This window comes from Euprymna scolopes, unplaced genomic scaffold, assembly GCF_053919585.1.
Source record: "Euprymna scolopes isolate OS-2025 unplaced genomic scaffold, ASM5391958v1 sca188, whole genome shotgun sequence".
NCBI lineage: Eukaryota > Metazoa > Mollusca > Cephalopoda > Sepiida > Sepiolidae > Euprymna > Euprymna scolopes.
This window is the reverse complement of record NW_027633200.1, coordinates 10,397-37,256: the sequence shown is the minus strand read 5'-3', so window position 1 is coordinate 37,256 and position 26,860 is coordinate 10,397. Positions and strand designations below refer to the sequence as shown.

The window sequence follows — 26,860 nt, the reverse complement described above, 5'->3', positions numbered from 1 at the left end:
CAGGAGGGAAAATGACAAAAAATGTTTTCAATCTAAAAGGTTATTTTAAGGCAAATTTCAAAGATAAGAACTATAAAAAAAATTAACTTAACAAATACAGTAATATAATTTTAGAACAAATTAACTCAAATTACAAAAAATATGATAGCACTAAAATATTAACATGTTAGAGAAATTCAAAAATAATGGTGTTAGAAACTAACATTTAGGGAGAACTAAGATATTTAACAGCATTTTATCTGCATTGTATCAAGTTAAAATAATATATGTACATTATTTTAAAAATAAATTTTGTGTGATTAAAATAAAGAGCCTATGAAATAAGGTGTGTATACAGTAAAACAAAGTGATAGTCTACTTCATTGCAATAGTAGTAAAATTATTACTACTATTTAATCTTTTTATCAAATAAAATATTTAAAATTTATAAAAAAAAAAAAAAAAAAAAAAAAAAAAAAAAAAAAAGATGATTCCAAAGCAAGTATTTGTTAAATTTTTCCAGAGTTAAATAGTTCTAATCTCATGGATATAGAAACATATGGCAAGATAAAATAGAACGATTGAAAATTTAGGTTGGAAGAAATTGTCCTCATGAATGCTGGTCTGATCTAGTCTATTGAGCTGTCTGTAAGTGGGTTTATCATTTTTTCTATGTAATAAGATTTCATTGTGTTTTCATTTTTAGGTGTAGTTGGGATTAAAAGTGCATTGATAGGCAGAATTTTTGGGATATAGTTTAAGTTTCAGATAATATTGTAAGCATAGTTTTTCATGCCTCAATTTTAGAGGGTGTGTGGGTGGGGGCATAGCTTTTGACATCTAGCTTTCTATAGAAGTTTTAAAAGTACCCAAGGCAAGTCTTAATCCTGTATGATGGATGGATCCAAAGTTTTAAGATTTTCTGGTCAAATCAAAGTTTCCATAGTCCAGTTTGGATCTTATCAGCACTCAATATAATTTTTAGAAGTGATGTTCTGCCTGATCTCAGTGTTTATTATAACCCTTCATTAGTTGTAAGGTTTTTAAACATTTGTTTTAGACATTTTACGTGAGAGATGGTGAATTTTTTTATCAAAATTAATTCCCAGAAATTTATGTTGGTCAGCTATTTCAATTTTTTTTCCTTTCTGAGAGTAAGGTCATTGTACATCTTTCTATGATTACAGAAATGGACAATTTTGGTTGAAAATTTAAAGAGATTTTCAGTGGTACTGTTTATGCACATCTGTAATTGAGGTGGAATTCAATTCTGTATTTTTGTGTCTGAGAGAGTTGATCTGATTCTTTAAAACTTATCAGATAGAAAATCTGATATCAGGAGCAGTCTTCCCTTTAACTAGAGATTGTATAGATCACCAAGTTGTCTCATAAGCTTTCTCTATATAATTAAAAGAAAAAAAAAGATATTGTATGTTCTTTTTTAATGAAAGGTTCTGTAATAAAAGTTTCTAAGCGGATTGTGTTGTCCATTGTTTCTCATTTCTAAAACCACTTTGCATGTTGGTAATTATGTCGTAGGTTTCCAGGTACCAGTTTAGTCTTTTACTTAGCATTCTTTCAAAATTTTTGCAAAGACAACTGGTCATGATTTAAAGTTTTGTGGATTTGTGCAGTCTCTCTGGCTTAAAGATGGGGATCATTGAGTTTAATTTTTATAAAGAACTTTACATAGAGTTGTTTTTGTATTCATTATTAAGCCATTATAAACTATTTGTTCTGCTACTTTTTTGGTATGTGTGATGACTAGTAATGTTTTAGAAAAGTATTCAGATTTATTTGCCAGTAGTAGTCCATAATGATAGTAGGGTCACACAATGATAGATTCAATACAGAGTAGGTGCTCGAAGTGCTGTGAATGTATGTTAGATTTATTATTTAGTTCGTATAAGTAGTTAATAATTTTTTCAAGATTTTTCCCTTTCTTATCCGAGTATACAGATTGCCATATATTGTTGTGTCTATCAACGTCACCTAATAATAAATCAGTTACCCAAACCTTCACTATTTCGTTGAATTCCATTTCATTTATTGGATCCAGGGGGCGAGATGTAGATAGAACAGATGTCTATCTGTAGTGTAGGTACTGTAGCAATGGCTTTAGTTTTCCAATCTTTTTTTCTTATGAGGATATAATTTTTAATGAGCATAGATACTCTTCCAGAAAAACTTGGGTATTATGAATGTGATTGTATAGTTTGTAGTTTTTTTATGTTTGTTTCAGCTTCAGCTTTTAAAATATATTTCTTGGAGACATGATTTCTTATGAGTAGTAGGTTATTCATTTTAAGTTTTAGGCCCCGGCAGTTCAACTGAAAGATTTTTGGGATCATGTTTATTAGTACGGATTTCTTCTATGAAATCTAATTTTTAATGTTCAATGTGTTCTTTTAAATTTTCTTGTAGACAAATTACATTGAGAGTTGGTTTGAAAGTAATGTTAATTCGTCTAGATCGACTTTTAGTTGTATTTATTGCAGTTTGGATTTGATTTTTCTGTAATTGTTTGAATTGCTTGGTTATCTATAACCATTTCCTCATTTCGGTTTTCTTTTGGGTTGGGATTGATGGTGTAAGAGGAGTATTATTTGTGGAATATTAAGAAAATTCATCGATTTTGGGTTTTTCTATTTTATCTTCTGTTCTTGGTTTATCTAAGGTCTTGGTTTTTGATCACGATTTTCCCTTTTTTATTTTGCTTATTTCCTTGATTTAAGGATTGATAACTTTCTCTGGTTTTGTTGCTTCTGCTTGTTCATTTGGGCTATTTCCATTTCTTCAAAGAAAGAACCATCTAAACAAAAATGCGAAACACTAAAAATAAATTCAAACTGTTTAGTGCGGTTAAGGATTTTGTTGGTTTAATATTAGTTTTATAGAGCTTTGTTTTTTTAAACATTGGCTTTTAAGAGAAGTTTGGGAAGAGATTAGTACTTTAGATTCTTTTTGGTTTCTGTTTTTGGTTTCATTCTTGATGGTGTAATACTTTTAAATTTTTTTTTAAAGTTTGGCCATTCATTTGGTTTCAGATGTATCAGTTTTTCAATTTGGTTATGATACTTATCTGATGGGGGTGTTTGATTTTTCTAATGCTTTTGTAGACACTTGTTTTGATAGAAATTTGAATATTTTGAAAACTTTAGGTGTCAGGAAAATGATAAAATCATTTTTATGTTCTTTTGGTGTTGTAAGTCCAATATTTCGCTAAAAATAGCTTCATCAGGGTAGTTAGTCAGTTCAGTTTTTTTTCTTCATTTTGTTGTTATAGAGGAAGAAAGTCCTGGAGAAGAAATTTTTCTTCCTCTATAAAAAAAAAACAAAAAAGAAAAACTACGAACTGACTAACTACCCTGATGAAGCTATTTTTAGCGAAATATTGGACTTACAACACCAACAAGACAAAAATGATTTATCATTTTCCTGACACCTAATGTTTTCAAAATATTCAAATATTTTTTATATTTTGCTTCTAGAATTTTTTTCCATTGTTCACACGTTTTGGAAAACTGGGAGAGTTCACTGAATCAATTTCATAACATTTTTTTCGATGTGGTTTAGTTCTTTAGAGTTGTTTTTAGGTCTGTGGTTTAGTTCTGCAGCTGTCTTTGTGATTTCCAAAGTTTTTGCATCAGAAGCATCTTAGGGATCAGTGATGTACATTTCTACTGGTTCTAATAGTATATACTATTTTGATTTACAGGAATTTGAGTATGTGGGGAACTTTAGTTTTCTTTTGTGATCAATAACTCGACTTCTCATTGCATACAAGATTTCTTCAGGGTTAACAAGTGATAATGCTCGCTCTGCTTCTAACCCGACTACTTTTGATTAGTTCAACGTTTTATGTGGTCCGATTGATATTAATGTCATGAAAAGTTTTCAGTTTTCCATTTTTTCCCATTTTTTATCAAGATTTCTACCAGAAATTTTTCATCTATTTTTTTTTTTTTTTTTTTCTTTACTGTTTCTGGTTTTATTTTATCAGAATATAATCAATATAAAAATGTGATAGTTTAAATAATTATTCCATCTACTAAATTTTTATAGTTACACGAGCACCTGCTCCTATCTACTCTAATGGTATCATTAAAGTAAAACAAAAATGATTCAATAACTTCAACATCCAAATATAAATAAGATAAAATATAATAGGCAATATAATAGCTATTAACTTTTCAGTTCATGGATCTGTATTTTTATACAAATCTGAAGACAATGATGTACATAAAACATTTTTCTTACTTCTACAATGTCCATAGATTCTAAATGATCTGAGAAGCCATCGTCATTTGATCCACCAGAAAAAGTCCTTCGGGCAGTTTTCTTAGGACTGTGATCACTTTGTAAGAATTCAATTTCCTATAATCAGAAAAAAAAAAAAAAAATGTATTCATCTTATTAAAGATTAAAAACGTTAGAATTATTATATTGATGCTTTTTTAATCAACAAATCAGATTGAAAAGGATTTGAAAGTTGTATTATTTTTATGTAAGAAATATTTGTTAAAGAAAAAAATTGAATTAGTATAAAAAATTTCGGAATAATCAAATTCATATAAAATTGCAAATGTACAAAGTTAAATCTACATTTGCAAAGTTTGTGGAAATAATTTACTTTGATTGTAGCAGACGTTTGAGTTCATTCTTTTAGATTTAAGAACTTGTAATGTGGACAGTATTTAGTTTTATGCTAAGTGGAAGCTCTTCCTGAAGACAGATTTTTGCGAAATTTATTAGAAATGAATTCCCAAAATTTCAGTTAAAGTACTTTAAAGAGTTTGATTATGACAATCTCCCATTCAAAATATTTCACTTACATTGTCAGATACCAATTAAACAATTCCTTCAATTTTTTTCTGAAGTTTTAAATTTCATAAATTTTCTAGACACAAAATCACTACATTTCACAAAGTGATCAAATATTAAAAAATTGTGTCAAAGTCTGATTTCTCCTGTTCATTGTTTAATTGGTGTCTAATGAATATGGATCAACTAATTTAAAAAAATGTAGACCATATTACACATCCTTACACTTAATCGGTTCCAAAATTCACGATTCTTTAAATTTAGGAGTGAATCGTATACATAGAATATGAAATGTGTGATGCCTCTATTTCTTTTATTTTTGGCCTGGAAGTGATTTACTACTTGGAAAAAGAAAACACAGCTCAGCTTGGGGTGTGAAATAATAATTAAAAAAAAAAAAATGTTTTGGTGTATGAGGATCGAACCCGTACCCTTGAGTTGGAAATTAATGTGTGAAAAAAAAAAAAAAAAAAAAAGTGCTACGTTAACCATTGAGCCACGGCGACAGACAACGTTAAGCATGTTTGAATTTATTTAACTATAAAAACAGGCGTGCGCAATAAAAGTTAACTCTGCTGCTTCCATTTGACCTAATTAAGAAGGTCAAATAGAAGTCACGCAAACCCAAATTTGACTGTTTCTTCCCCCAACAGATGTTGGGTAGGGGAAAGCAGCTCCCAATTGTCCAGACTGATATACAAGATTGATCAAAGCTGATTGCTTCTGGACGTTTTTCCCTGCGCAATGCCAAGACATCGTTTGAGTTTAGTTTCACATATTTATACTAAAAAGCCGAATCAACACGCGAGAAGCCAAAATAGCAATAATTTTGTAAAAGTCGATGTAAATAAATCTAGATGCGACGCGCTTTCCCAAATCGTACATATTATTATTTAGGACCCATATAAACAGTTGTAAGCTATTGTAACGACCTCGGAACCGTGTGCGAGAAAAGCCTTTTGAAGACATACACGAAATGGTCACACACATTTTGCCTTTTATATATATATATATATAGATTACTTTATATTCTAACATTTTTATTTATTTTCTGAATATTAAGAAACTTGTGATGCATGATCTATGCAGAAGATGTACTTGTAACATTTAAAATTCATGTTAGATAAAAAGCAAATTTTACAAAACATAAAACAAAATGATTAGGAGAATCAAGGAGGGAAAAAATCCAGGAGGTTATAAAATTTAGGGAAAAAAATTAAGTGCTCTGGGTTGTTTTGACATAAATTGGAAGCAACATACTGTGTCCTTCATACCTCTTTGTTTATCAGAGATGGAGAAAAGAATCGTTGAGATTTGCCTGGCGAGTATTTTATAGGCTCACAAGTATCCTCATCAAACATTTTGACTTTGCGTGGGGGCATGCCCACTGGTTGCAGAAATTGAAAGGAGTCCTGCTGTAGGAGAAAAGTGGCACTAGATGAAATGAGAAAACAAACACCATCACTTTTTTTTTTTAACAAATGCAAAAATATTAAGAGCTCAAACTATTCTTTACACCACTTTTTCCTTCTCCAACCCTTGAAAAATTATTTTGAAGTCAGTAAAAAACAAAACTTCTGCATTTGTTAAAGGAAAAAAAAAAAAAAAAAAAAAAAAGAAGTCATTTCTTTGGGTACCATATTTTGTGTGTACAATTGGTTTCTAAATATAGATACCATTTTAAAAACCAACAATGATCTTTATAATGATATGCCATAATTAGTAATCAAATGAGTAATTAAAATTATCAAAAATATTGTCTTCAAACCAATTAAAAGACACACTTAGACATTTAAATCACCCCCCCCCCACACACACACACACACACACCCTGCCAAGCAGACTTTTGAGAGGTTAGACACCTGGCATGCGAGTTGCTGAGTGATAAAGTAAAATAAATAAAACCGGCGTTTTTGAAAGAACAGGTCTTCTCTCTACTTTGGCTGAGTTAAGCCTTGTGGACTGCACCAGACACAGCTCTATATGATGAAGCTTTGAGTCAATTGAAATAAATTATATTTAAGACAAATGTCTCTTCAATTCTATATCCAGTCATTTTCATTCAGCTTTTCTTCTGAATCATAGACAACACTTTCTAACAACGGTAGGGGTGGAATGATAAGTCCAGCAGCAGCAACATCATAGTTTTTCAAACCTTTAAATTCATGATGTGATCATAAAATTATCAAATCAACTAATCAGAAATTGCGACACTTGTGGCTCTAGAGATCAAACCAGAGTCACAATACAAGACTGAGTGACTTCCTTAGATAATAGTAGTGTTACAGCCGAACTGATTATGGATTTTCAGAGAGAGAGAGAGAGAGAATGTTATAATTTGAGGCTACCAATTTAGTTAAAAAAAAAAAAAAAAAGATCTTGCTTAATGTGTCCAAATTTCATTCAGATAAATATGAATTTTGAATGGATGGTATGTAGAGATTCAATCCTTTAATAGAACCTTTATCCATCATGAGTATTTTATTTTTAGCTTTGAGAAGCTTCTCATTAAGAAAGCTCCTGAAATCAGTTGATGTGGCTTGAAGCTTGCTAGAGAAAAAAAAAAAATTACATTATTGGATTGTAATGGCAAACACTTGCACAAGTCCCACTTCCCAAGCCTTCATGATTACAACTAGACATGATCGATAATCACAGGCTTTACAGAGTTTATTTCTCCAAGATATTTATTGTACAAATTTTTCTTTTAAACTTTTACAGAATTCTATTGTACATATGCTATTAAACATTGAAAGCATACCACTGTAGAAAAGAAAAACTTAAATGAATATAAAATATCCCCATGTACATAACTTGGAGAGAGAGAGGGAAAAAAAAAAAAAAAAAAAAGGGAGGGGCACTTAAATTCACAAAAGTTAACAATTATTTGAAACTAGAGCTATGAAGTTGGTAGCACAAACTCCATTCGAGACTTCAAGATTTTATAAAAGATGCTATAATAATTTTGTTAGTAATTTATGATATATTTATAGCTTTCTTTTTATGAGGAAAAAAAATGCCTGCCAACATAGTCATGTTTTAAGCATTTTTCAATATGGGTCACTTTCATGCAATTTTCAGACCAATGTATTTGCTCCAACTTCGCAGCCTTGTTAGCAACCCTGACTGAAAGCTATTTTGCCATTGAAAATGGATAGATTTTTATAATATAAAAATTTTTTTTAAAAACTTTTGCTTATATTAAATAACCACTTTTATTTTGTAAATTTTAAAAGAAACTTACTTTATCCTTTTCCAATCCCAGTCCGCTGTCCTGAGAATTAGCATCTTCCAGCTCGGATTGCAAATACACGAGATCACTTCTTTCTTCAGAATCGTTAGAAAAATCCTTTTCATTAATACAGAGAGGTGATGCAAAATTGTCCATGTCAAATTTACAAGACTCTGAAAGCTAATTCATTAAAAGTAAAATTCATTAAAGTAAAATTCATTAAAGTAAAATTCATTAAAGTAAAATTCATTAAAGTAAAATTCATTAAAGTAAAATTCATTAAAGTAAAATTCATTAAAGTAAAATTCATTAAAGTAAAATTCATTAAAGTAAAATTCATTAAAGTAAAATTCATTAAAGTAAAATTCATTAAAGTAAAATTCATTAAAGTAAAATTCATTAAAGTAAAATTCATTAAAGTAAAATTCATTAAAGTAAAATTCATTAAAGTAAAATTCATTAAAGTAAAATTCATTAAAGTAAAATTCATTAAAGTAAAATTCATTAAAGTAAAATTCATTAAAGTAAAATTCATTAAAGTAAAATTCATTAAAGTAAAATTCATTAAAGTAAAATTCATTAAAGTAAAATTCATTAAAGTAAAATTCATTAAAGTAAAATTCATTAAAGTAAAATTCATTAAAGTAAAATTCATTAAAGTAAAATTCATTAAAGTAAAATTCATTAAAGTAAAATTCATTAAAGTAAAATTCATTAAAGTAAAATTCATTAAAGTAAAATTCATTAAAGTAAAATTCATTAAAGTAAAATTCATTAAAGTAAAATTAAAGTAAAATTAAAGTAAAATTAAAGTAAAATTAAAGTAAAATTAAAGTAAAATTAAAGTAAAATTAAAGTAAAATTAAAGTAAAATTAAAGTAAAATTAAAGTAAAATTAAAGTAAAATTAAAGTAAAATTAAAGTAAAATTAAAGTAAAATTAAAGTAAAATTAAAGTAAAATTAAAGTAAAATTAAAGTAAAATTAAAGTAAAATTAAAGTAAAATTAAAAAAGTAAAATTAAAAAAGTAAAATTAAAAAAGTAAAATTAAAAAAGTAAAATTAAAGTAAAATTAAAAAAGTAAAATTAAAGTAAAATTAAAGTAAAATTAAAAAAGTAAAATTAAAAGTAAAATTAAAAAAGTAAAATTAAAAGTAAAATTAAAAGTAAAATTAAAAAAGTAAAATTAAAGTAAAATTAAAGTAAAATTAAAGTAAAATTAAAGTAAAATTAAAGTAAAATTAAAAAAGTAAAATTAAAAAAGTAAAATTAAAAAAGTAAAATTAAAAAAGTAAAATTAAAGTAAAATTAAAAGTAAAATTAAAAAAGTAAAATTAAAAGTAAAATTAAAAGTAAAATTAAAAAAGTAAAATTAAAAAAGTAAAATTAAAAGTAAAATTAAAAAAGTAAAATTAAAAGTAAAATTAAAAAAGTAAAATTAAAAGTAAAATTAAAAAAGTAAAATTAAAAAAGTAAAATTAAAAAAGTAAAATTAAAAAAGTAAAATAATTAAAGTAAAATAATTAAAAAAGTAAAATAATTAAAAAAGTAAAATAATTAAAAAAGTAAAATAATTAAAAAAGTAAAATTAAAAAAGTAAAATAAAATTTAGTTTTTTAAAATATTTTCCTCCCAATTTAACACTGAAACGTTCTTATTTATATCAAGATTCACATTCAATTTAAAAAAAGTGATAGAAAAATATTTTAGCAATTTATTTGCTATCGTAAATTTATTATCAAAATTTAACCATAAAAATTGCTTTTATATTTCGTATGTTTCAATTCTTATAACCTCTGACCTTAAAGCACATTTGTTAAACTAAAATATCTTTGAACTTTACATATACTTATATATTTACTTGGAAAAATGCCACAGAAATGTATGGAATGCTTCAGACTGCTTTTGGACCATCTTGCATGAACTGAGCATCAGTTTTTTTAGTGGCATAAGAGATTCAAGGAAGGCAGGGAGTCTGAGGGATGATGAGGTATGAGAGGAGTAAGGAAGTCAGACCACCAGAATAAAGAATTTCATGGATAAGGTCTGTCGTGTGTCTATAGATAGAGACAATAAGTGCACAGTTTGATGTCAGTGTGGGAAATTTGCAAGGAATTGAAGATGCGGAAGATTCGTGCAAAGTTTGCTCCAAGGTGTTTTAAAGATCAGAAAGACATTGTCATGACAGCAGGGAGAAGGTCAAGCTCATCAATTCAGATCCCGCAGTTCTTGATGCTCTGGTGACCTGCGATGAAAACTGGATCTATTGCTATGATCCAGAGACCAGGAGACAGTCCCAGTGGAAGCATGTTAGTTTTCCCAAACCCAAGGCCAGATGAACAAATCCACCCAGAAACTTATGATCCCTTTTTTGACAGCACAACTATGATCTACATGCACTAGGTTCCCACTGGACAGACAGTCAACAAGGAATACCATGTTGAGGTTTTAAGGGAGTTCAGGAAGAGATTCGGGCACAGGAAGAGATTCAGTCCACAACTCCGTCCTTGTCACAGACTACTTGACTAAGATAAACAAAGACAGTTCATCCTTCCGTTAGTCCAGACCTTGGTTCCTGTGACTTTTGGTTATTCCCTAAACTTCGAGACTTATGAGATAATTAAGATGACAGAGGCTGGAACAAGGGTCATTGAGATGCTCACAAGAGGACTTCCATGGAATCTTCCAGTAGTTGTTGGAATCATACAAGTGTATTGTCACTGGAGGAAATTACTTCAAAGGGGACTAGTTTCATGCGTACTATCAATAAAAGTGCACTTACGAAAAAGAGTGGAAACTTATTGAAGGCACCTCATAGACCGGTGGCACAACAAATAAAGTGCTGCATCAGTGAGAAATTGAAGGTTTAATTCTTCAATACAGATGATACACGAGAATTACAAAACTTCTACCCTACTATCATGGCTAAATAAAGTTTTCAGTTTCAAATTTCATACAAATTCCAAAGTTCAGCAAAACGCAGCCAAAGAAAGTCTGAGGTTACTTTGCAGAAATGTTCTTCGAGCTAATCCAGCTAAGATGACAATAGTATTTGGAATAATACAAATTAACTACAAAAAATTCAGAAACATGATTGAATATTAGTTTGAGATGGAGGTTTCTTTTGTAGGAAGGATAAAAGAATTTTTTAACAAGCCCGATTGATTATTTACCCAGAATTAAAGTTAAGGTCTTTGGCATTTAAACCCAAACGTAAAAGTTTAAGGAGACATTAAGGCTGACAAATAAAATCAACTGAGTAGGAAAATCTTTCAAATTTTTCATTAGGGAAAAAAACTCATTTTTAGAGTTTTTTTTTTTTTAGTATTTACACATTGTCCGACATTGGAGGAGGATCAACAAATGTCTGACACTTTCTGCACTTTTGTCATCAAAATCGATTGAAATAATCTATTTTTCAATCAAATCAATCATCTGCTCTAGTCAGGGACTCACAGTAATGTACTACAAAAAAAGCTTCACATACTTTCCTCCATAGCGACTTCATCAACAATACATTGTTGTCTACATTGCAATGTAAAGAACCTACTTTTGATTTCATAAAAAATTTTTTTTACATATAAGTGGCTTGAATTAAAGTTTCAAATGCAAAAATCAAGTATAGTTCAATTGTGCTCTAAATAGAAACACTTATTTCTAACACCTCTGTATTATCTGTTGATTTTATATGCCGCACCCTTCGGCTTGTGGTGATAAAACTTTTCAAATACACTTGTGATGTTAAGTTGTACAAGAGTGAACTTTAGTCAAAATTTGATTATTCCGTCTTTAAATCAGATTTTTTGCAATCATTGATACTTAGCCAAGATATTTAGATATCAAAACCACTCCCAGACATCAAGTACATTTATGTATAAAAAATATTTTTTTTAAAAAGTGGAGCCCAGCTGGTTTAGAGTTCATATGAAACAAACTCAGAGTGCCTTCTATAGATGAGATTTGTTGTATTAAATATAAATTTCAATAGAAAATTTTAAAAACATCCTAATTAAAAAAATAAATTACAAAATTCACCACAATGTACTTCAGTTTTTTCATGTACAAGTATGCTATCTTAAAGATTCTTGTGCGACTCATTGAAATTAACATTTAGACCAAGATAGTAATTTTTGGTTTTAAAATTACAAACAAATCCTCATGTATTAAAAGATGTTTTAAAAGCCACTGATACTCAATTTTATAGAATCATTCATTTAAATTATACACGTGAAGTGAAAAATTTCAGCACTTACGTGACACAGCATCGACATGTTATTTTATTACAAAAGATAAATGGAAACAACATTTTCAGATAAATTCAATCCTAAAATAATCAGAATCCAATTATCCAAATCTGAGGCTAACAAGTAAAGGAGGCAAGTTAGAAGTTTTATATATAATTTCAGACATAAAATGAATTTTCATTAAAAGATACAAATATACAGGGTGACCAAAAAAAAAACGGCTCCAACTCTAAGACCCGTTTCTTAGTGTTTTGTCCGAATGAAATGAAACTTTGGTCATAACTAGTTTATTCAAAACATCACATGAAAACACTAGGGTCTTTGGCCCTTTTTCATTCCGTTCTACAACACATGTTCTAGATGGCCTCCATTTAGCTTTTGTTTTTGGGTCACCCTGTATACAACCAGAGGTAATATATTTTTACTCTCAATGGGAATAAAAAAAAAAGTATATATACACACACACACACACACACACACACACACACACTAGCTGTACTCTGCCACATATTGCTGTGGTTCAATTTGATGTAATGGAAAATTCTAATAAAAAGAGAAAATGCATGTTTCTTATATTCTTAGTACAACAATCCACTTCAAAAAGTGGAGAAAGAAAAAACAAAAAAAAATGGTAATCTTGCAGAATTGGATCCGGATGGATCCTCAGGATTTTCCGTCAATCATGGCTTGGACTCAACCAACAATCAGTGGATTAAGCCGAACGTTGCTAAAATGTTGAAACGCTAAATTGAGGTTTTTTTTTTTTGTTTTTGGTATTAAAAAAAAAAAATGTGATTTTTTAATTAGTATTTGGGTGAGGGGGGGGGGGTTATAATACAGATTCGAAAAAGTTGTCCAAAAACATAAATGAAAGCAAAAGGTAAGGTAAGTTAAGTTTCTACCTAATTGGATGATTTTTTTAGTGTTTTTATTTAAATGTAAAATGTTTAATCAGCTCAAAAAACAGTTTATCGATGTATTTGAAAAAGACAAATGGTTGCGGACTGTTGAATATGTTAAGTTTGGGTAAATAAGTTAAAAACTATACAAAACATGTCAGAAACCCATCAAATATGTTACCGTGACAGGCCAACATATTCAGTGGGTTTCTAACAGTATTTTGTATAGTTTTTTAGTTTTCCAAAACTTAACGTAAACTGTGTCCGCCACCATTTGTATTTTTCAAATATATCAATAAACACTTTTTCGAGCCGACTAAATGTGAAAAAGGGTTTGTATTACTAAACAGATACGAAAAAGTGGTCGAAAAATATATAAATAAATGTTATCAAAGGCAAGATAAGTTAATTTTCTTCCTAACTGGATAAGATTTTAGTGTTTTTATTTAATGTAAAATGTTTAATCGGTTCGAAAACATGCAGTGTTTATCAGTATATTTGAAAAATACAAATGGCGGCAGACCGTGTTAAACATGTTAAGTTCGGGAAAATGAGTTAAAACTAAAAGTTATACAAAATACTGTTAGGAAATCACTCAATATGTTATCGTGACAAAGGCTGACATATGTTTGGTGGTTATTTAACAGTAAGTGTACAGCTTTTTAGTTTTAACTCATTTTCCCCAAACTTAACGTTTTTAACACAGAGTCTGCCGCCATTTGTAATTTTCAAACATACCGGTAAACGCAATGTTTTTCGAGCCAAATAAACATTTTACATTAAATAAAAACACTAAAAAAATTATCCAGTTTGGTAGAAGAGTAACTTCTCTTGCCTTTGATAATATTTGTTATACATTGTTTTTTGACAACTTTTTCGAATCCGTGTACAGTAACACAAACCCAACAAAAACACTAAAAATTATCCAGTTAGGTAGAAAAGTAACTTATCTTGCCTTTGAAAACATTTACTCATTATATATTTGTTTTTGTTGAAAACTTTCGAATCTTTGAAAGGGGGGGATTTTTCTGTCTATTTTTATTTTTGGTGCCATGCTATTTTAAAGTAGTTTTTCCAAGTTAAATTTAAATTTCACAATATCTTTTTTTTTTTTTTTGGTATTTTTTAAAATGACTACTTTTAAAGGTTTTCGACTATGCTAAATAAGAAAATCTCGTTTAACACTTGCAGAGGCAAGTAGTTTGAGATATAGAGACCTGTACTATGCACTATAATTCACTGGCGGCCATGAATAAACCTCCCCATATTAAGAATGGCTTTTGGAATAAATACCACCATTCTCCCCATGTTAAGAATAAACACCCTCAACCTACCCATGTTAAAAATTGTGGAGGCGGACCTAATGTGAAAATTTAGCTTTTGTTTTTTTAATAAATTGTTAGTTGAAAGTACAGAAGGCAGATTTGCCGTTTAGTTGCACAATTCTCCTCAAACTAGGTAATCACAAAAAGGGGCTCTTAGAAGTCATCGTTTTTGATACCACGCTATTTTTAAAGTTTTTTTCAGGTTAATTGAAGATTTTTTTTTTTTTTTTTTAACTGTAAGGTAATAGTTACAAAACATCCCATATTAAGAATGGCTTTCAAAATAACATTTCAGCACAGTAACAAAAACAAAAAAAATACATAAGTACCCAAAATTTTATTTTTATTGTTCAATGTTTTTAATGTTAAATTATAAAATAAAACATTTAATCATTGTAATACTTCATCTTGCATTATTTTTTAAATTTGTTAAACATGGTTAATTTAAATTAAATTTTAATCACATTTTCAATAATTATGTGATTATATTTTACCCATTTAAAGTTTGTAAAACATGTAACAAAACCTTCTGCTCGATACTTTTTAGTGATTATCATGTTTGAGGATATTTGTACAAATGGCAAATCTGCCAAAACTTTTCTGTATTTCATCTAATAATTTCTTTTAGAAAAAGCATTCATATTTTCTCATGAACTTCTGGAAAAAAAAAAAAATAAAATAAAAAAAAAAAATTGAATCTTAATCGCATTTTTTTTTATCAAGTTAAATTCAACTTTCACAATATCTTATAATTTCAAGATATTTTTTTTGTAATTGGTAGTTGAAAGCACAGAATAGTTACTCTCCATGGTAAAAATGGCTGAAAAAAAAATAAAATAAAAAAAATATATTTCAGCCCGTTACCAAAATGCATATGTACCGTGAATTTTCTTAAAAGGAAAAAAAAAAAAAAAAAAAAAAAAAAAAAAAAAGCTGTACTTTCACCTAACAATTTATAGTTTTAATAAAAAAATATGTTCATATTTTCTTATATAGAAACAACTGTTTAAAAAAAAAAAAAATGTGTGCTGCCAATTTTATTAAAACATGATTTTTATGACAAAGATGGTTTTGTTAAGGATCTTTGACTTGAGTTTCAACTCAAAACGCACCTTCTGGCAAGCAATCTGTTTTAAATTAAAGAATTGGGAAATGAATTTAAATTTTAAAAATAGAGGACGGTTTGTTTTTTTTTTTCACTAGATTAGAGTCGTCAAATTGTGCTGCATGAATTGAAATAACTACCGGAAGTAAAAACCGAATAGTCACGCAGAATCGACTTATGAAAAATATTTTTATTTTATTTAATTTATAATTTGAATTATCAATTTAGTTTAACATAAAAACATTCGACTAAGGATAGACTATCTGAAAATTTCAATTGAATTAGTAATGTAGAAATATATATATATATATATATATATATATATGTGTGTGCGTGGGGAGGAATGGTTTCATGGCAACAGAACAGATATTACACTATCTTTCCATGAATGGAGCATTGAAAGATGACACAAATATCAAATCTTCATTGTTATAAAAAAAAAGTTTTAATTCAATAGGAGCTTAAAATGGTTTGATGAAGCATAAAATTAAAACAATATAAACATTTTTATTGATGTGCTTTTTTTTGAGGGGGGGGGGGCTACTAAAAGCAGTTATGGTTTTATTTTATTTTTTTATTTTGTTTTACATAGGCCACTCAAGGATAAGGGTTAAAGAGTGTAGAGTAGTCAAAAGGACAATATAGTAATCAATAGTAATGGAAGTTTGGTAAATTTGTTAACTTAAGTGGAACGGCTCATCAGAAACTTGTTCACGTTGGACTTGAAGACAACCATATTATAGACAGCTGGAAAGCAGGAAAACGGAAGACAATTCCACAGGCGTGCAGTTCTAAGAAAGAAGCTTTGATCATGGAATCTGTGTTTAGGTTTAGGCACAGATAAAGAGTGGGGAAAATTATTGATAATGTTTTCAGCTAGTCTAGTGTTTCTTGTGAAAGTTTGGCGAGGGGGGACCATAGATTGAAGCTCAGTTGAACACTTTCCATGAAAATAACGATAAAGCTGAGACAAACTCGCAACATCTCTTCTGTGAGATGGAGGTTGCAGTGAAGAGAAAAGGACATCTCCCACCAGGCCACAAAGTCTATTTTGAACTCTATCAAGGCAGGATAAGTCTTTTCTAGCAGCTCCTGCCCATATGTGGCAACAGTATTCCATCCCTGGACGTATCTGGTTCTTATATAGATAGAGAATTGCATCAGCAGTGAGATATCTACTGGATCAACAGAAGGATCCCACCATTTTTCCAGCGGCCTTGGCAACAGATTTGATGTACGTATTCCATTTAAGATCAGGAGTAAAGGTCAAGCCCAAAAGCCTGTCAAAACTTGAGGCCTCCCAAGACGAGAGCCATTCATTTTAATTGATGCCAGATGGGGATTAGAACGTTGATGTAAAGATAGAAGCTTGGTTTTAGATGCATTAAAAGTAACCAGCCACTCTTTTCCCCATTGTGATCAAGATCAGAGGAGAGAGAATCGGAGAGAACTTGGTAGTTTACTGTCTTAGATGTGCTACCATAGATGGTAGTGTCATCAGCAAAAATGTCTACGAATGATGTAAGGATGTGATTTGGAAGATCATTAATGTAGATCAGGAAAAGAGTTGGGCCTAGGATGGACCCCTGAGGGACTCCAGCATTTATACTGTGAGCTTCTGATTTTTGCCCATCAACTACTACTCTTATGAACCTATCAGAGAGAAATGATTTAATAATTAAGACATTTCTAGCTATACCATAGCTGGAGATCTTGTGAAGTAAACCTTTATGCCATACTCTATCAAAGGCCTTTGATATGTCAAGAGCAATTGCCCTAGAAAGGTTGCCTCTGTCGAGAGATTCGTTAATCCTATGAGATATAACTATAAGCACATCTGCTGTAGATCAAGCAAAACGGAAACTATATTATGTGTCACTAAGAAGGTTATTTTTGCTGAGATAGTTGATTACTTCTCTATTTAACAGATTCCAGCAACTTACTCATGACGCACAGGAGACTTATTGGCCTGTACTGAGAGGGGGATGAACGATCACCTGAATTCTTAAATACAGGGCATACTGATGCGATTTTCCAGGGTGATGGGAAGCAATTCTCCTTAAGACACCGTTTAAACAGTTTTGTAAGTATGGGCGCTAGTTCTGGTTGAAGTTTTTTTGAGTACTATAATTGGAATACCGTTGCTTTACTGGAATCAAGGTTTTTGATTAGCTTGGCAACATCACGTACAGATATTTGTATATCACAGTGTTTTCTGATACAGGAGGAAATATTGGGGGTTGGCGGCCTTGGTCGCAAAGGGTGGAAGTGGCTGCAAAGGCAGGGGGGGGGTGTACCCGGTGTTGCCCAAGTTTTTGGAGGTGTATGAAAAATTTTTAACTCGTAGATATCATTTAGGCGCGATATAAAAAGTTTTAAGTTGTGAGGCGACCGATTGGTTCTCGGAAAAGCCGTTCTTGGACATACACGAAAATGCACACACATTTTCACTTTTATATTTATAGATGAAGTGTAGTATCACAAGATACAATAATTTCTTTTTTTTTTTTTTTAATTAAAAATAAAATTATATAAAAAAACTTGCTATTTGCTTACTTCTCAAGGGCAAATTAAATATAAGTTTAGCGTACAAAATCCTCAGTTTCTAATGTTTTTTTATAATTCATTTTTTTTATTTTTTTTTTATTCTTATATTAGTGGTTATTATATTGGTTTGTAAACACGTCAAATAGCAGACATGGTCGAATGTTCGCAAGCAAGATTTTTTAAAAATATATTTACAAAACCTAAGATTTAAAAGAAATATTTATTTATAAAACATGTTTTTTTAATATTAAATATTTACGAAACTTAAGGATTAGAAAAAAATTTTTTTTTTCTATTTACACAACACTTTTTAATGTAACAAAATGTACGTAAATTTAACAAAATATATTTAAATAAATGGGTCTCTTTCCGAATGAATTTTTTTCAAATATATTTACAGAACTTTAATAAAACTAATATTAGTTTTAAAAAGTTCTGTAAATATATTTTAAAAAACCCACTCAGAAAGACACCCATTTATTTAAATGTATTTTGTTAAATTTACGTTTGTTTTGTTTCTTACATTAAAAAGAAATGTGTAAATAGAAAAAAGGTTTTCTTTTAATCCTTAAGTTTTGTAAATATTTAATATTAAAAAACATGTTTTGTAAATATATTTTTTTTTTAAAATCTTGCTCGCGAACATTCGACCATGTCTGCTATTTAACGTGTTTACAAACAACCAATGGCAAGGTCGAACAACCAATGGCAAGGTCGAACAACCAATGGCAAGGTCGAACAACCAATGGCAAGGTCAAACAACCAATGGCAAGGTCGAACAACCAATGGCAAGGTCGAACAACCAATGGCAAGGTCGAACAACCAATGGCAAGGTCGAACAACCTGTCACTGGAAATATTCTGCTACAGGGTATCTAATCTTTACTTGATCCAAAATAAAACCTTATTTTGGAGAGAAGCAGTTTAGTTAAGGATGATATTATGTGTCATCCTCTTTATTTGTCCAGGGAGACAGTCACAAGGTAGATAGGTCATACACATGTTTTGGCATTCACATGGGAGCAGTTGGGTGGACTCCAGAGAATTTAGTATCTTCGAATGAAAGTGCTCACTGCGGTAGCAGACAAATGGTAGTCAATCACGGTTCCAGCAGGGAATTCCACAGAGGAGAGAACCCAGGATCAACTCAATCCCCTGTTTTGTCATTGAGCTGGTCTCAGTAATTTTTTCCAATCCTGAGAAAGGTCTGGTTCAATGGCTTTGTGGATTAAATCATCTGAATGACAGAGTCTGGCTGAACCAGCGAAGAAGTCTCGAGAAGAGCTTGTAAATAGGAAATGTTGCAAGAATTAACTGTTGCCAGCGGAGGATGAACTGTAAACAGAAGTGGGTCAGTCCAGCCAATTTCAGTGAGGGCTTGGAATTGATGTTCTCCAAATCTCCTGAAACTTTCAGATTCTTTTAGTAGCATTGAAAGGAGTAAATCCTGAAAATTTCAGCTCAATTCCTTTTTCCGTTCAAATTTTATGGCCTTTGGAAAGTTTTCATATCGCTGAAATTTTTTCGACACTGAGGATTTTCTCAATTTTGGAAGCCAATTTTCAGAAATTGTTATATTTAAAAAGGTCTGGATGAACTGCGTTCAATTATGTCCATAGAATACTATAAGAATCAGTTTAATTCATGGTTTCTAACCAAATTGGAAAAAATTTACGGAGCTAACAAAAATGACAAAATTTGAAAAAAAATCACCCCAAAAAGTCAAATTTTGAATTTTTTTTGAATTTTTAAAGAGTAAGTTCTTGCTAACAATCAACCCAAAATGCTTTTAATGCTTTAAACCTCATAGTATGCTTTGAATACTTCCTCAAAAAATAAAATTTAGGTGTTGAAAACAAATAAATTTGAAATTATGGGGTACCAAATATGGCAGAAAGTCTGCAAAACTTAAATTTTACAGACTTTTTTCCATTTTAGAATGGTAATAACTCAGTAACGGTTGCTCAGAACCATATAAAACTATATTTTCTTGAAGAACACCTTGCGCTCTATTCAAAAATGTAAAATAAACCAGTTTATAAACATCCTACTAAAATCTATGGGACATCAAAAATCACAATTTTAAAAATTTTAACTTTTGACGAAGTTCAGAGGCCTGGAACTAGTGGCCAAGAAAAAAAATGGATTCGATTTTTTTTTATTTTTTCAAATAGTTTTCTAAAACCTGAAAGTCTATCATGAGGATGGCAAACAAGGCTTTTACTCTTTAAAATGGTGCTTTCTATCATGGCACTTTTCAATATCCAAATCTGGCCTTTTCTACCATCTGCTTATAGTTTCGCAATAAAAAAACAAGTTTTAATCAAAATTTTCAACACATTTTAAAGAAATGCTATATATAGTTTAGATAGAATATCTTTCATTGGACAGAGAGATATTAATATAATAAACTTTGATAAAAATAAGAGTCCTAATCAAAATAACTTTCAGCCTTTCCCATAGTTATTTTATCGAAACAGTAAAACCTTCCTGTGCTTCCAGTAGATGGTGTATCAACTTCACAGTACACATCTTCAATTGGAACCCAACAAACGTCATCACGCTGTGGCCAATAAAACTTTTCAGAAGGTCCTTTAGGATGGAGGAATTTTACATTAACATCACCATGTTCATTTGATACATCATTCGCAACACAGAAGTACCAATCTTTATCGTACTGACATGCATAAAATCTACCTGGTTTGAGGTCTTCAATTCTCAATTTACAATTCAATTCTCCCTTCAATTCTCCCTGATCAATTACACTTATCTGCTTCGAATGATCTGCAAAGGATGTCTTCTTCATAGTTAGACTCATGGTTGTGTTGTCAGGAATAAATTGGTGATGACTACGTGTACCTTTGAATGTACTTGATGTTGCAAATCGAGATTCAAGAAATTGAGTGTTACTAGCAACCTCCTCAGTGCTCACAAAAAAAGAGGTTATACCATCAATATCTGCTTCAGCAAACTCAAATAACTGCTTTGGTGTCAGAATTTGATTAGAGTAGGGACGTTGAAGGCTAGCATTTGCTGCTAATCTCTTGATTGTGCCACCTACGCCATCACAAGCATTCTTTCCGCGTGATGTGGTAAAGAAGTTCCATTCTGCTTGGAGATCGAAATTGGTAAAATGATACAGCAAGTTTGTCAAGTTCTTAAAGTTCTTGTATTGTGCTGCTGAACCATCGCTAAAATAGTAAACCTTGTGCAAAAATGGGAATTCCTTGGTGATGTAATTCTGGTGAAAATGTTTCAAGCTGAAGACAGTATTAATGTCATGAGTTTTATGATCACTAATGCAGGCATACGATTTATGAGAAAGTTTACCACTTCTATCAACATAATAAATCACAAAAGGGTGTATTGTTGCCTGTGAATTATTCCAGTGAAATCCTTGTGCAGCATCCTGGACCAAGAAAGAATAGTTCTCTGCAAAGTCTAAAACAATAACACATTCCAAATTGTAATCCGTCTTTTAATACTTTGAAATATTCAGCCTGTTTTTTTAAAACATAGTGGTGTTCTGTTAGCTTCTCAAACTTACTCATCAAGTTATCAATGAAATCGTCAAAATCAATTTCCTCTTCAACAATCTGACTTCTGTCGGTACTGACCCATTGACTATAACCAATTGTTTCATCTGGATCAAATGTTTTCGAAAGTTCACACCTAAGGAAAGACTTTAAGACAGATGGATCTGAGCAATTATCACAATGTCCCATCATACAGTCATATCTCTCGACATCGCAGACACGCATTTCTATTATCTGCTTGTAATTATGTGATGAATTCATTGCTACCAACATGAGTTTTACATTTTGATGATAGGTACAGACACAAACATTGTGGGTACCTGCTGCCCCAACAGGGATGCACCATTTTGGACGCAACAGTGCAAAAGTTGAAAAACCAATTTTTTTGTTGGGGTTTTCCTTTTTAAACTGGACATGGATCTCAGAAATGTTTGATAAAAGAAGTCGCTTTTGTTTCTTCATCTTTGTCTTATCAGGAAGGCGAATGGTGATAACATCTTTCTTTCCTGGGAGCAAACGACTGATTTCCTCACTTTCATAAAATGCAATAACAGTCTCTTTAGTTTCTTGAGGAATACCAATTCTTTTTTTACGTTCAGGAATGGAAAGGATTCCTTTTTTGAGTCTTAAATTACGGGCTTGAGTTGCTGTGTACGTTGAGACATTGAAAACCTCTGCAACCTTAGATATTGAAAAGTCACAAGGAACAATAGTTAAGAGCTGTATGATTTTGTTCCTATCTTCAGTTATGGAAAGTTTTTCCTTGATTAGCTCAACTAATCTAGAGCAATTTTAACAATCTTTACTTTGAGAAGACTCCACCAGAGCAGGCTCATCCAAAGCAATGGCTACCACTTTGCCGAATGCACCAGTCACCTTGCTTATTTTCCTTTTTCCTGCTTGAAGTGCACAATCTGTTTTCACATTCTTTAAAGGCGAACAATCAAGAAACTCTAAAGATTTATTGGCAATTTCATGAGTTGTTTCAACTGAAATTTCGTTCTCGTCTGTCATCATTTCAATATCAGCAGGAACATCAGTAGTAGGACCATCAGTATCAGGAGTTATGGTATCTTTTGCTTTCTGGCAACATTTTCTACAAACACGGTGCCCAGGGAGAACATCACAACTGGAAAACATTACTGTGGAATTCAGGTAGTGTTACTTCATGTAAATTAGTTTTCACCAACTTTGTATGCATTTTGAAAGGATCAACACATCTATACATATTTGCATTTGAAAAATTGTCAATAAATTGCAATTTGTGCTTTTTGCATACGTCAACAACATCAGAAAAAGACTCGATTCTTGATCTTATCCGTAGCAACTCAGCTTGACCAATTGGCAAGTCATCAATGTCAATTTTACTGAAGACTTTATCTTTTGCAGATCCACATTTCAAATTGAGGATTGAACAAATATCCATTTTCCTACGAATATAAACCATTCACATTTGACAACTATACACAATTCATTTGCAAAAAGGAAAAATAGAAGAAAAAGCTCCATGCATCAGCATTCATTTACTCACTCCATTCATTCAATCATTACATTGCGTATATTTTCAACACTTTAGTAATAGAAATAGATCATGACTTAAAAAATGTTATTCAAATGTGCCTTTTTAGTAGACTAGCTCTAACTATATTGGCATTGGTAGGCTACATTTGGATATTAAAAGGTGCCATGATAGAAAGCACCATTTTAAAGAGTAAAAGCCCTGTTTGCAATCCTCATGATAATTTTCTAAAACCTGAAAGTCTATTCTTTGAAAAAAAATCAAATCCATTTTTTCTTGGCCACAAGTTCCAGGCCTTTAAACTTCGAAAGTTAAAATTTTTAAAATTGTGATTTTTGATGTCCCATAGATTTTAGTAGGATGTTTATAAACTGGTTTATTTTACATTTTTGAATAGAGCTCAAGGTGTTCTTCAAGAAAATATAGTTTTATATGGTTCTGAGCAACCGTTACCGAGTTATTACCATTCTAAAATGGAAAAAAGTCTGTAAAATTTAAGTTTTGCAGACTTTCTGCCATATTTGGTACCCCATAATTTCAAATTTATTTGTTTTCAACACCTAAATTTTATTTTTTGAGGAAGTATTCAAAGCATACTATGAGGTTTAAAGCATTTTGGGTTGATTGTTAGCAAGAACTTACTCTTTAAAAATTCAAAAAAAAATTCAAAATTTGACTTTTTGGGGTGATTTGTTCAAATTTTGTCATTTTTGTTAGCTCCGTGAATTTTTTCCAATTTGGTTAGAAACCATGAATTAAACTGATTCTTATAGTATTCTATGGACATAATTGAACGCAGTTCATCCAGACCTTTTTAAATATAACAATTTCTGAAAATTGGCTTCCAAAATTGAGAAAATCCTCAGTGTCGAAAAAATTTCAGCGATATGAAAACTTTCCAAAGGCCATAAAATTTGAACGGAAAAAGGAATTGAGCTGAAATTTTCAGGATTTACTCCTTTCAATGCTACTAAAAGAATCTGAAAGTTTCAGGAGATTTGGAGAACATCAATTCCAAGCCCTCACTGAGATTGGCTGGACTGACCCTAGTTTGTAGGTTGGAGATAATCCATTTAATAAAAATGCAACAAAACCTCCCTGATGAACTCCAGATTGCATGAAGATTGTAATTCCAAATCATAAGCAAACATTTGCGAGAGAGTGAAGAGGTAAGCTTTTAACAGATTAAAGTGTTTGAACGAGACTGTCGCAAAATTTGCCAGAGGGCTCTGCAGTCAACGGAATCAAACACAGGCAAAGTCAATGAAATAGGCAAGAGTTTTATGCTGGTTGCACTAATGATACTAAAATATCAGTGCATGTCTGATCAGGATGAAATCCACATTTGTTCGTCTGGGTCCATACATTCTGCTGGAATCAAAATCACTTCAACAAAATTTTGCAACAACTACCATGGCATATTACTTTATAGATTTTAATTTTTATTTAGCACAAAAATCACTGCAGGTTTAACAATTTATAAATCAACCAGAAATCAAAACCTAAAAATCCAGTGAACATCCTTAGCACCTACTAGAGGGTGCTTTTTTTATATATGCTCCTAAAGGAACAGCATTAGGTAACTATGACTTCATATAATAATCCTTCATTTTATTTATCCTTTAAGTTTTATGAACTATATTACTAATGCATAAACCTGAAACTATACAATTTCTATTAATGGTATCATCTTTCAAGAGAGCGGGTACCTATTTGGTTGTCATGTTTACCTGTTCTTTTTTTCCGGGGTGGGTATATATATATATATATACACACACACACACAAACAAAAAAGTACAAACCAGATCCTAATTTAATTACAGCAAAACAATTTCCATAATATCAAAACTGAAATGATTACTTACCTTAGGATTTGAATATTTCTGTTCATTTCTAAAAGTAAAAAATATAAAAAGTACTTCAATAAAAAGTTAAATAGAAATTAGGGTAATCCCAATATTGATTTATTTCACAAAAATGCTTAATTGAAAGACATTTATAACAAGCCACGCATGCGTGGTCCCTCTTTGGTGCTGCATGTGAGATGACGCCACAAAAAATAGTGAAGAAATGATGAATGTCAGAAGTGTGAAGGGGCAACGTTGCCTTCACATTTTCGCCAAGTTTCAGAAAAGTCTAATGGATGGGGCAAGAGTTATATGGGGTAAAAAGTGTAATTTTGCAATTTTGGGGCATTTGTGATCCCTTTTGAGCTGGGAACGCCTAATTCCAGTGAAAATGGACAAACGATGTAGTTTCGCACCTTAAGACATGTATATTTGAATTCAGCACCATGGAAAACCACTATATAGACATACATATAATTCTTGAGTAATATGAAAAAAAAAGAAAAAGAGCTCCAGAAAGGCATGTTTTTTTAATCCTAAAAGTCCCAGACGGATGCGAACCAGAATTTTGCCAGGGTCACCCATACTGAATTTATATTAAGAACAATGGCCTCCACATCTGGGCCAAGTTTCAGGAAAATCTAATGGACGGATCAAACACCATGGGTCCAAAAGTGTCATTTTGGGCCATTTTTGACCTCTTGAGCCCATAGGGATGCCGAATCCCAGTGCAAATTGATAACTGCAGTTTCATGCCTTAACACATGTATATTTGCGTTGGTCACCGTAAAAAACACCATATAGTCAGACAAAGTTTTTGTTGAGAAATATGAAAGAGCCACAGAAAGGTGTTTTTAGCACAGAGTCCCCGGGGACGCAAATCAGAATTTTGCCAGGGTCACCCATACTCAATTTATATTAAGAACAATGGGCTCCATATTTTGGCCAAGTTTAAAAAAAAAAAAAAAAAAAAAAAAAAAAAAAAAAAATCTAATGGCTGGATCAAAAGTTATGGGACAAAATGTGTAATTTTTTTACTTTAGCCCCTGGGGACAAGACTTTGTAAAAAAATTTTACTGTGCACATCTATTTAATGAAATAGAATTTGTGGCAAAATTTCAGGAAAAACTAATAGTCCGGACTAACGGACGCCACTGAAGACATAGGTCCCTCTCAGATTAGGGGACCAAAAAAATTTTTTTAAAAAGGACAGAACCCAAGGATACAACATTAAAAATTAAAATACTTATGTATATAATCAAATATCATAACACCACAAGGCGAGGCAAATACCGTAACCAGGGTCCGGAAAAACATTCCACATTGTAACCTGAAAAATGTATCCTAGGGCCACCGTATCCAGGGGTTCTATTGTAAACTATTTAAAGAAGGTTCCACATTCAACATCTAATCAATGGAAAACAAGCGACGAAAAGAAACGATAGGGATTTTTTTTTTTTTAAATTTCTTCATGTAGTGGCTAAAACAAAACTTCAGTTAAACTAACAATACACCTGAAAAATTGAAATGGCTTAAAATATCTCAATGACATACATACGAGCTTGATAATAGGTATCCCAAACCAAAATTTTATTTACATTATATCTATATAAAAAAAAAAATTAATGTGGTCATATAAATTTTTGTAAACCATAATCAAAAGTACCAAATTTATTTTGGTAGCTAAATTAGTTATGATCGTTCAAAGTTTGTCGGAAAGTTGAAAATTTGTTATCATGGTCCAGAAACCAAATTTCATAGTACATAACTATGAATGTAAGTTAAAAACAAGTGAAAAATCCTT

At 30.9% G+C, this 26,860-nt stretch overlaps 2 protein-coding genes across 2 annotated transcripts in view; both read right to left on the bottom strand.

The window, feature by feature from the left end:
- LOC145273806 (M-phase inducer phosphatase 2-like) overlaps positions 1-25,096 on the bottom strand; it is a 59,311-nt gene extending 34,215 nt beyond the window's left edge. The window contains exons 1-4 of the mRNA XM_080127138.1: positions 25,075-25,096; positions 8,048-8,215; positions 6,078-6,218; positions 4,240-4,356 (exon numbers count right to left, since the gene is read on the bottom strand). Of these exons, the coding sequence (XP_079983264.1) occupies positions 4,240-4,356; positions 6,078-6,218; positions 8,048-8,191 (402 nt within the window). The 5' untranslated portion in view covers positions 8,192-8,215; positions 25,075-25,096. The remainder of the gene's footprint in view (positions 1-4,239; positions 4,357-6,077; positions 6,219-8,047; positions 8,216-25,074) is intronic.
- On the bottom strand, positions 20,586-22,432 carry LOC145273807 (uncharacterized). The gene is made up of 2 exons (XM_080127139.1): positions 21,640-22,432; positions 20,586-21,608 (listed from the first exon to the last, which is right to left on the bottom strand). The coding sequence occupies exons 1-2, from the start codon at positions 22,150-22,152 to the stop codon at positions 20,586-20,588; spliced, it is 1,536 nt and encodes a 511-aa protein (XP_079983265.1). The 5' UTR covers positions 22,153-22,432.
- Positions 25,097-26,860: the final 1,764 nt, after the last annotated feature.